Here is an 11949-nt window from a genome sequence, read left to right on the forward strand (position 1 = left end):
GAAATTAAATGTTGAAAAGGTGTGTCTTTAAAACGGGAGGTCTTGTACATTTATTTTGATGTGTTATTCAGTCCTGAGGGATTTTGACACTGTAAATGCCTACACTTTTATATAAGTAAATCTTTCCGTAAAACCACTAATCTGTGATGTGTAGAATCCAGTTGTTGTACTGATTATCCAGTATTTGGGGTAGAGATATTTTGAGTGTATCAAATTTCATCAATAGCTGCTGTAAAACTGCGTGGATTACAAACAGTAAGAAGTTTGATTCAAATCTCATAGCTACACAGTGTGTGTGGATAGAGATAGATATGCTTTATATAAACACTTTTTTTAATTTGCTGACTGACAGTATCTTACAATTACCTTTAAGTGTAATGCACACTGTTTTTCTGGTCAACCATGAAAATGACATGCAATGTTACTCTGAAGAATGAAGTGTAGACTGCTGGTCTCAGTTATTCAGTCATTTCTCTTTAGATTGATGTAAAACTCCAAGCATGGCTACAATACTACTTTAAATGAAACAATTCGGTTACTTGGGTAAAAAGAATAATTTTAACACTGATTGGAGAATAATATTGAAGTCATTGGGCAATTTTTAATTTTCTTTCCTAACTTTTTTTAAAAAGAAACAAATGCCAGGAGAGCAGTAGACAGAGGATATGTGCAGGTGCTTTTAACGATTTATGTTGATTGGCACCGTCATGATAGTCGACACAGATACATGCTGATACGGAAAGGAGTTTTACAGTGCATTAAAAGTGTCACAAACATCAAGTTGGGAAGAAAGGCATTCATTGATGCCAATGGGATGAAAATTCTTTACAACACTTCACAAGTAAGTTTATCTCAGTTGGATTTGTTGTTGTTGTTTTTGCCTCTTCAGCTTTAAAAACACATCCTGACCTTAAATTTATCATAGTTCTATGATGTTTATGGTCATTCCTGATTATGGGGGTGAGGATTATTTTCTGTACTTGACTAAAGTGGAGAATTAAATTCATATTTGTTATTACTTGGCTGTGACTATCTCTGTGAGGGGGTGTTGAACTCAGTTTTAAAAAGGGGGGCAAGTCTTTTAATTTTGAAGTTTTTTAAAAAGGGTGAATTTGAGTTGGTAGAAGTTCTTCTGGCCTTCAAAAGAGACATTAGCAAAATTTATTGTAAACAAAATGGTTTACTATTAGTCAATTCTAGAAATCTGTAAAACAAATTTAGTTTGACTATTAGTTTGAGAGATACTTTCCTCTTGTCTTCGTTATTTTCCTGTTAATAGGAGTGCCTTGCAGTAAGAACTCTTGATCCTCTTGTCAACACATCCAGCCTAATAATGAGAAAATGTTTTCCTAAAAATCGTCTTCCTTTACCAACTATTAAAAGTGCTTTCCATTTCCAACTCCCAGTTATTCCTGCCAGTGGTCCTGTGGCTCAGCTGTACAATTTGCCTCCTGATGGTATGGTAAATTCGTAATATTTTGTCTTTGAGTATGTCTAACATTGCTTTATTTAAGGTGGAATCAGTTGCAGTTATTTGTGTTCTCCACTAAAACCTGAACTCTGACATTCTTCTTAGCTAGCAAAGGATCTTGTGACTGTTAGTGTGGAGCACCAATTTCTACTGTTAAGTTTTAACTGATGAAAATATGTCTACACGTGTGGTTATGTTTCTGAGATATAAAATAAAAAATTAAACGGGAACTAAAATGTGTTGTTCATCCAACTCTGAAGTCTAAAGCATAGGTTGTACATATTAGCCTACAACCATAAATGGGCTCTCTTTTTAACCCACTTATGTACATTCTGCTATGTGAAATGTAATGTAGTGTGCATCCTGTTTTACAGCAGTGCATATTCCTTGATTTCTTTCTGTTACTCTGATAAACTGCATGTAGTGAATTTAGATTAACATGTGCCATTTGAAGCATTACTTTTAAGATTATTGTAGTTATTCCTTCATTTGAATGATGAGCAAAATAGAGCTGCTTTCTTGGACTGTTGCAGTCTCAGGTAACACTTGTTTGCAAAGCATTTGTGGTTCTTTGCAGGAAATAGATTCACTCCATTGTGAACACCTTTCATTATGTTTGGATAATTAATGTTTAATGCATTTTCAGATACGATGAAACAGCTTGGTACCTGGGTAAGCAACTGATGAGGTTGCTGTCAGAAAGTTACTCTAAAATGAAGAGGCAAAATCAGATCTTTTAATATCTTCTTATCCATAATATTTCCTGAGACAAAATGTGATCGTAAGCTATCCGATTGGGGTTTGTATGGGTCAGACTCAAACTGCAGGAGTTTAGAGTCTGTTTACGTTTTGTCTTCTAAGTAGAAAATAGATTTAGAAGCATATTCCAAAATCCACAGAAAGTAAGCTTCTGCTTAATACAGTATTTTTGGTACTCCATAATGCCTATTTATAAACTTTCTCTTCTGTTGAAGTACACTACTGATAGGTTTTGTTTTGTTTTTTTTTTTTTTTTTTTTTTAATAGGTTTGTTATCTATTAAAAAAAGAAGTGAAAAACCTAAGGAAATGTGATGTGTAGGATTTTCTTTTTAAGAAAAACTTATGTATTAAAAAGACACATAGTAAGTTGGGGTGGGTACATCTGAGTTTATTAAAAGTATAATCTTGTATAGTCTGCATTGTAAATGCAATACACGTAATCATTCTAAACACACTAGAAAATCAGTATAATTTGTAAACCTCTGAGTGAGCTCTGCTGACAATCAGCAAATTTCCTGCATGGAAAACAGTCTTTCAGAAAGCATAACAAAAAAAACCAACCCAGCACTCAAAACTGCATGAGATTTCTAGAAAAAGATGAAATTTGCCACTAGTAAGCAGAACATCTGCCAGAATAACCAGTTAATGCCCCCTTCCACATATTAGGGAGTTAGCCCAGTTCTTGTTAGTCATGTGTAAACAATTAGTTTGCTTCCCCTTGTTTTCCTTTGTTAAAAAAGAAGGTTGTAGATCCTTCAGTGTACTAAGTCTCTAACGCAAGTAGAAATTAGTCATTAGTGTCGAAATAGTTCCACATGTCTAAAAAATTAACACCTTGCTGTATGTTGTGGGGGTAGAATTTAGTTCCCAACTTGTCCATGCTAAGCAGTTGCAGTGCCTGCCTGAGTATTTTCCTTACTAGTTGAATCGCCAGTGATATGTTTCTGACTTTTTTTTTTTTTAAACTGTTAGGCACCGTTTAAGCAAGACAAAAACGGTAAAGAGGATGCTTTGTCCCACTGTTCTCTGATACTGGGTCAATACTAGCTGACATGACTGAAAGCTGCTGAGACCTCACTTTTTTTTTTTAGATGTGGTCATTATTACTTGCTTTGGGAAAAGGTGTCAGAGCCATCTCATTTTGTTCTGACCTCAAACCCTGCTGAGATGCTTTTGGCCCATCCACATTGTAAAGTATTTCTAATGGCCATCTTCTGTCTTGCTGGTGGCTTTTTTTTTGGTTTTGTGTTGCATTGTTTAAACCAAAGATCTTTGTTTTGACATTAAACTGGGTGGAAATGTTGAGATGGAAAAGTTGAGTCTGCAGTATTGTCAAACAAACGTTTTGTTTTGTAAATCTGTTAATAGTAGTTAATGTTTACTAGTTGATTTTTTTTTTCCACAATTTTTTTTCAAGTGGTAAGCAGAAAAGAAAATAAACTCAGAACATAGATATTTTTTTTTTTTGGCACATATGTATTGGATTAAATATTTAAACTGCCTTACAAAACTTTTTTGTCTCATAGTGGATGATGTAGTAGATGAAAGTGATGACAATGATGACGCTGAAACAGAATCAGAAATTGAAACTGAAAATGATGATGACAAGGACCAACATTTTAAGGTTAGTATGTGACAAAATCAACACACGAAAGTCAGGCGTTACAAGTTTTTTTTAAAGTTGCTTGGATCATGTATACAGCCATATGTTTTAAATGTTAAAAGGACTTTGAGGAAGTTTTCAGGGCAATTTCTAAAATCAAAGCTCCTGAAACTTAAGGAGAATGGGTGCTACTTGAAGATATCAACCTTTGTTCTTCAGATTGCTTCAAGATTGTTGCCAAAACCTATTTACTTCACACTTGTGTCTGGAGTACAGTGGAACAGAACTGCAGTCTCTTTTAGCAGTGTTCTGTTCCCAACTTGTATTTCTGTCAGCCTGCTCTTTCCACCTAAGCTGCTCAGTGTGTAGGAGCTGGGAGTCTGGACTGAAATAGACTAGATCAGTGTTTCAGCAAGGTAACTTTGAAGTTCAGCCAGCTGTAGAGGTAGAGGTCAGACCTCTCCCTGTTGTGTCATTTTAGGAAGATCTTGTTCTGCTCTCCAGCTGCCAGTCAGGACATGAAAGGACACTTGTGTCAGAACTGCCTTATTCTATGTTACGTATGTTCAGGAGTTAATTGGATTGTCCATGGACTGGAATGACAAATTTTATTAAAGGCTGTCATGAGCCGTGATGAAGGGAGCGTCTTCCATAGAAGCAGTTTTTTGTTTGCCGCTGCAGTTAGATGAATCCTCCGCATTCTGGGTTGCAATAGTTGATTATGCGCGGATCTCATGTAAAATGTATTAGGCATAGACATCAGACTACATTTGGATGAAAGTAAGAAAACTGAGATGTTTGTAATATTTTTGTTGAAATGCAGGCTTTGGCATAATAATAAAACTGAGCTGCTTAACTCTTCATGGCGAAAGGTGCAGTTCAGCTAATTTTAGAGTAGCGATACTCAGCTTTTAAAGCATGGCCATGTCAGAAGTAAAAGGTGAATGTCATTATTTTAGAAGTTCACTAATTCTGGATGCAAGATTAATTTGTTCTGGTGCTCTTTCAGAATGATGATATTGAGACTGATATTAATAAGCTGAGGCCTAGACAGGAACTGGGAAGACCCATAGAAGAACTGAAAATGTATGAGCAATTTTTCCCAGAACTTTCAGAAAACTTTCAGGTAAAGTATATGATTCCCAGGGTGTTCCTCATCATGACAGGTTAACTCTGGAATACACTTCGACATTCTTTTTGGGATGGATAGTTCCTGTAGCCAAAAAATGAGTCTGCAGTTCTAGAGCTACATATGAGAGTACTATATAGTGAGTTATTTAGTTAAATGTTATGGGTTACTTTAATCTGACTGAGAAAGGGATGGTGGGCAGATAGAAAGGAAAACTTTTTTCTGAGATTTGATTATTGCACACAGCAGAAAGTAAAATAGTAAGAAAGGACACAAGATTTCTGACAAAGATTCGTTGTATTAGGTATTTCCTTAAATGCTATGCACCTCTTAAGAGTAGATGGTTAAAGTGTCTGGGGAATCACATTGACTTGATAATTTGTTATTGACAGTATCTTCTTGTAAAAGCTGAAACTTCATAGCTATTTTTATATAAGTTTAAAATGTAGTAACTGTCATCTTTTAATTACACTTATTTTGGATTATTGCAAAACATAACCTCGGGAACAATGAAAGAGACAGGTTTCTATTATAAATGAAACTTTAGGGACTGATTATGTTTTGGGGGGGGTTTCTTGTTTGTGTTGTTTTGTTTTTGTTTTTAATAAATCTTTTTACTATTTTTTTTCTTCTGTTTTTTAAGGAATGTGACTTAGTTTCCAAGGAACCAAAGCCTTTTGTACCTGATGCAAATCTGAGTGGACCTATTGTTGTTCCTACAGCAGGAGAGGAGCACTCTGCTGAAACAAACCAGTCAACAAAAGGAGTTGCTTTGAAGGAGAGCAATCCTTTATTGACAGAGGAATACAATAGAAGGCCAGCCTTTCTGGAACTACCAAAGAAAGATAGTATCAAAGACAGTAGTTTACATCAGCAAAATGATCAAAGAAACCAGCTTCCATCATGCCAGTGTCTAAGCCAAGAAATTGTGAAAGGCTTGGATAGAATGAGTCTGCAGAACAGTGCAAAAAATGATCAGTATTATGGTACCGGTTGTGTGATAAAGAAGGAAAGCAAAACTAGCCTTACCACACTCGCTTGTAGTAAACCTTGTGAACATGTTTCACCCTGTGGAAGTAGCGTCTTTGAAGGATCATCTGTCCAGCTGGGAAAACTCTGCTGCACTAGAGTGGATTCAGAGGAGGAGGATTCCAGATCTAGTTCATCAGGGGAACAAGTCATGCTTGAGGTTTCTGATGTGTCACCAGTTCATGACTGTGATCTTTATATTGAAATGGTAAAAAACACAAAGTCTATTCCTGAATATTCAGAAGTGGCCTATCCAGATTACTTTGGCCATATTCCACCCCCATTTAAGGAGCCTATTCTGGAAAGGCCATATGGGGTGCAGAGGTGAGTTACCATACTTTGGTTTTGTTGTTTGTGTTTCCTTGAGAACCGTTTTTTAGGATGAGATTAACAGGAACATATGCAATGTTTACTTTGGCATCTAAAACTATTTTCAGTGAAAAGCAGTTTGGGGGTAGGCAAGTTGGTATTGATCAATGCAGAGCCATAAACAAGAGCACAATGTGATTCTGCAGTTGCGAATTCTGTAATTCAGTTTCTAAGTACTAAGTTTAATATAATGTCTGCCTTCCCACTATTGCCCATCTAAACTTTGTAGTTTGTGGTAAAAAAAAAAAAAAAAAAAAAAAACCAAAACAAAAAAACCCCAAAAAACAACAAACACCCCCCCCAAAAAAAACCCAAAAAACCCCCCCAAAAAAAACAAACAAAAAGCCCCACCCCAAACAAACAAAAACTCACAAAGCAAAACAAAAAACAAAAAAAACCCAACCAAAACCCAAACCCAACCCACAAAAAGACCCAACAAACAAAACCCACCTGAATGCTCCCTTTAGATCTTAGCAAAAATAGGACAGTTAATAGTTTAAAGATACTTTGTCTCTTCTTTGCTGTGCTAACAAAGCTATCTTCCAGGAAAATGTAGGGGGAAAACTAAAAAAATAATAATACACTTAAGTGTTTGGTTTTAGTGTTTGCAGTATGAGAGAATTTAGATGTAACAAATGCTGAGGATGCAGTTTGTGTTAGGTCCTGCAGAATGACACACCATAAACACAGAATGAAAAATAAAACAAACAAAACCCAATACATCAACACCCCTGTTTATTTCTCCACTGAGAGATATTAGGAGATCATGAAGGGTGATGTGACACTAAAGAATAATTTGTAGAGGTGGTATGAAGAGCTGGGTCATACACATAGTAAGTTACTATAAAGACAAATGAGTATGTTAGCAAAACATGTAAGAGTAGGTATGAGACCTTGCCACTTGCTTAATTATTGGATTGAATGTTTTCAGCTTTATACTTATAATTTTAACCTCTTTCATGAGATTCCTCATATTTACATTTAGTTATTAAAATGGTTAAGAGATTAAGTGTCTTTAGGTTGCATAATTAAAATCTTTAGCTGTTTCACACGTGAAATGACCAAGTGTTGAAACACTAATGACATAATGAATATACCATTAATAGGAGGCACTCTTCAGTGCTGAAGGACAAGAATTTTCCCCATAAGCTATTTTTAGATAGATTCAGCTGATTTAGAAGGGAGATAGTCTTGAGTCATAAGTCACCCAAGAACTGCATTTTAAGAAAATCTTGCAAATCTTCATATATGTTTTTGTAGTACTTAATAATTCTGAAATTTCCTGAGTAAAACTGAGTGAAGTCAGATAAAATCTGTCATTCCAGTGCTTGTTGTTCTTAGATATAAAGCACTGTGTTAACTCTGACTTTTAACCAACAAACCTACTTGCGTGGTTATAGATAAAGCTGATTTCTAAACCGTGAAGGTAATTCCAGAGTATACTTTATTGAAACTTTAAAATTTTTTATTTTTGTTGCGTTTTCTATGTTGAAAGTAACGTGTTTAGGTCTTGTGTGAAATAAGAATGAAATATCAGGTAATACTGCTAAACCTGAATTAAAAATCCTGTATCACCTTTTTAGTTACGCTGTTCTAAGAATTCAGTTGTCTCAAACGACTCAGTCTTGTTACTGCAATTTAACAAACTTCTCAGAAATGAACCTGTTCACAAAGGGCTTAACCTTTTTAGGAATTTATAGTTTATAGGAAGGTGGTGAAAATGAGTTTGGTAGGGGACATGGAGAAGCTTTTAAGTCTTTTACAAAGCTGTGTCCAAAATCCTTTGGCATTCAGTGGGATTTATGTTCTCTTTAATGTAAGCAGTTAACTTAGCTGGTAAGCAGTAACTTTCTTCAGAAAACAAATGGTTTCCTTAATCCATCCTTGTAATCTATGAAAACATTATAGGGGCTGAGGTGGGAGTTAGTGGGTTTTCTTTTTACTTTTATTAGATAAATGTGGTGTGGAGTCTTAAGTTTTGGGGTTTTTTTAGATCTTGCAATATACTAGGAAATGCAGTGGTTTTGAACTTGTGCTTTGGAGTGCTTTTGCTTTTTCATTTACATTTAGTAACATGTAATTTTCACCAAATGTTTCACCAAGTTATTATTGTTTGGAAAAATGTCTTTGAGAATAACTAAAGTGTTTTATATTATTCTTTCTCTCAGGGAGCAAAATTATTACATAATTCAATACCCTGTGAGTTTGAGTTTAAATTCATAGGTTTTCCATTCCTTAAATCTTTAGGTTGTTTTTTGCTGTACATTTTAATAATTTTTAGTCATTTTAGTATTTTCTGATCATCGGACACTTAGAAATGATCATCAGATAAATCAAGATCCACAAAGGACTAATCTATAAACACAAATCTCCTCATCAGCAGTGTTGTTTTAATATTTTTTCCGTTGATTATCTTAAAATAGCTTCTCTTTTCTCTTAATTTTTCGGAAACTGCAAATGTCCGCTATTACTTTTCCTTTTTGTGTGCATCTTGAATACCGTTTCTTCTTTCCTTTTGTCTACATTGGTTATTGCTGTGGTACTTGAATGCCTGATATTCATTAATGGATTTTGTCTCCATCGATGGAGACAAAAGTCCTGCGATGGTAGGAAGTATTATGACCCTTTAGAGCTGAGGTCATACTGAGATCAAAGGAGTTGTGCAAGATCACAAATCTGTAGCTCTGCCCTGAGCTGAACCTGATCAGATAGATTATGGTGAGTCAGCCTTTTTACAATTTTGTCAGTACATTGGTCTTGTGACTTGTTCTCTTTTCTGGTTAGTTTTAATTTAATAAAAGGCCCTAGAGTTGTGCACTTACCTCCTTTTTCTCATTTGTTAACAGTATTTATTCTAATTAAATGGCTAATTTCCAGCCTGAACGTACTTTACCGCTCTGTTCCTGTATTATTCATTGTTAATCTGCCTCCTTTTCTTCTTATTGCAGGTGCTGTGCAAGCTTTTCCACACAGCTCTGCCACTATATTTCATTCTTGATCTGCAACACATTCTTACTTTTCCAAACCAGGACCTAGATACTGCCAGTTGTACAATGGTTTTATGATCTGGATAAACATACACCTGACATTTGGCTGACATCACCAAATTCATTCTTATTTGTTACCTAGTCGATATATGAACCTAAGTCTCCAGAGGTGAAAAGCTAGTGCACTAACACACTCACTGCACGACCTACTGTCTAAAACTCTTTAATTTTAGTTATGGTAGGACTCATGTAAGTTACTAATGTTATCAAGTGCTGTCCTGGATTAAAGCATTAACATAAGTAATGTTTGAGTAATTCCTGCTTCTACTTTAAAGTATGAAATGGCGCATCTTTTTTTTCCATAAGATAAAACCCAGTGAGTTGTGTGCATGAAAATTCAGTTCCCTCACATACAAGTATTGGACTCAGTCAGCTGTGAATGCAGGTGTTTAAACTTAAGTACACTTACAGTTTGTGCACATAAATGGGGGTGAGGCTGAGGTCTCTCTGAAAATCTGTCCCACTGTCTTCATGTCAGCCTTGTTAGTTTTTGTTGCTGTATGAGGTAATTCCTGTTTTGCAATTGGAAACAGTATGCAACAATTTAATGAGAATGCTGAATTTTGTTTTAGGACAAAAATCTCTCAAGATATTGAAAGACTGATTCATCAAAATGACATTATAGACAGAGTTGTGTATGACCTTGATAATTTGAGGTAAGTTCTTACCCTTCTGAAAACAATATTTCACGTATACTCAAAGCCTGTTCTACTTTCTCTGTGATATGATTTGTAGTACCTAAATCAGTACTATTATGCAGACTTCAGTGATAGTTTTATCTGATGTAACAGAGTTTCTGCTATCCAGGCTTGTATTTATACAAAGGTTGAAAATAATTTTTGAATTACCAAGAGCAGGCTAAAATAAACTTAATGAGTTTGTTTTAGTTAAGTTTGGTTTATTCATTTTGGTCTCTTTTCTTTTTCTACTCATAGTTGTTCAGTACCAGAGGAAGCAGATGTTTTGAAGTTTAATTCCAAATTTGAATCTGGAAACCTGCGCAAAGTTATTCAGATCAGAAAGTAAGAGAATTCACCTCTTCTTTTCACACTTAAGGCCTCTGATTTCTGCTTCTTAAAAAAAAAAAAATATTTGTTTTTGTTGACCTTTAGAAATGAGTATGATCTAATACTGAACTCGGATATAAATAGCAATCATTATCATCAATGGTTTTACTTTGAAGTGAGTGGAATGAAAACTGGCATTGGTTACCGGTTTAACATCATCAACTGTGAAAAGTCAAACAGTCAGTTTAACTACGGTAAGATACATTTCACATACTTTGAGAAGAAATTTATAGAAACATATCTGCTAGACAGCTCAGCTGTTTCCTTCCCTCCGCCCCAGGACCAGTAGTATATACGTGTTGTCAGATCAGATTCTTTTTTAATAGCATTACTAGAAAATGTTTTGACAAATTTCAGTTAAAAAGAAAAAAAAAAAAGTATCTTAAAACACTGGCTGTCAGTTTTTAAAACAAAGTTTTGTTTTAACTGAGGCCAAAGCAGAATAAATTTGCTGGTGGCTGCAGCTAAAATTTGTCCTGAACCCACTGGGGGGACACAATACCAAAGGTTGCTGGTTCACATAGGTGCAAGAAGGATGACAGCTGTTATTATTAATCCCTTTCTGAATAGAGGTTTATTTTCAGATGTGAAAGTAAGCAGAGACATTCTCAAACAGTTTTTTCTTGTTGATGGGAAGAGAGGCGTATTACTTGAGAAGGAAAAGTAAGTCTCCTTTGAAATGCTGGACTTCATAGGTGACCCTTGCAGTCTCCAGTGGGTCGTGTTTGCTGCTTGTACCTCATCCCAAAGTACTGGCTTACTGAATGCGCCTTTCTTTCACTTGTCAGGGGCAGGAAGTGTGCTATGTGTGTCATTCAACTTAAACCCATTTGTTTGTGAGGGTTTCTTTTTCCTGCTGGATTTCCTGCTCAAATTTCTTGTTTAAGAAGAAAGAGGAGAAGCTGCTCTCTCTTAATTAAAATCCAAGAATACCAGGTAGCTTGACCAGTAATAAGATGCTTTTAATATTTATTAATCTTCATCAGTTACCTTAGATCTTCATTCATATGTTGTATATGCTTACCTGATAGTTACTTTTGTTTTGACTGAGTCATTCAATGTATTTGGCTAATTATCTAACTAGTAAATAAGGTATAATGTATTATTTTCTACTCTAACTTAATATTAAATATTCAGCTTAAGTATACTCTCCAAAAAATACAAACTTTAAAGAGTTACTGTTTTTTAAAAAAATAAAATTGTCCTGAAATGTCAGTTATTTTCCAGCTATCCAGGTTAATTGATGATAGTATCAATTTTTTGTATTCTCTTTGAAGCCTTTTTGTAATGGTGAGTTGGATGGAGTGGGACCCAAGACCTCTTGTACATTGTCATTCACGCTAACCACAGCTTTCATTTAAACATTTCATTTTGATCTTCCGTAGGTCTGATTCTTTTTTTTTTTCTTTAATTTGTTATTTTCTGAAAATTGGGACATGATGAGGGGAAAAAATCTTATATCACCTGGTTGAA

The 11949-nt window shown here is 35.1% G+C and overlaps 1 protein-coding gene across 1 annotated transcript in view; it reads left to right on the forward strand.

Annotated features, from left to right (window-relative positions):
• The window catches only part of AGTPBP1 (ATP/GTP binding protein 1), a 57415-nt gene that overhangs the window by 13346 nt on the left and 32120 nt on the right, over window positions 1–11949 (forward strand). Inside the window, exons 9-16 of the mRNA XM_009885844.1 lie at window positions 633–841; window positions 1280–1457; window positions 3759–3856; window positions 4845–4961; window positions 5608–6317; window positions 9982–10065; window positions 10345–10431; window positions 10522–10670. Of these exons, the coding sequence (XP_009884146.1) occupies window positions 633–841; window positions 1280–1457; window positions 3759–3856; window positions 4845–4961; window positions 5608–6317; window positions 9982–10065; window positions 10345–10431; window positions 10522–10670 (1632 nt within the window). The remainder of the gene's footprint in view (window positions 1–632; window positions 842–1279; window positions 1458–3758; window positions 3857–4844; window positions 4962–5607; window positions 6318–9981; window positions 10066–10344; window positions 10432–10521; window positions 10671–11949) is intronic.

The sequence above is a fragment of the Charadrius vociferus genome, unplaced genomic scaffold, assembly GCF_000708025.1.
Source record: "Charadrius vociferus isolate BGI_N301 unplaced genomic scaffold, ASM70802v2 scaffold235, whole genome shotgun sequence".
In the NCBI taxonomy this organism is placed as follows: Eukaryota; Metazoa; Chordata; class Aves; order Charadriiformes; family Charadriidae; genus Charadrius; species Charadrius vociferus.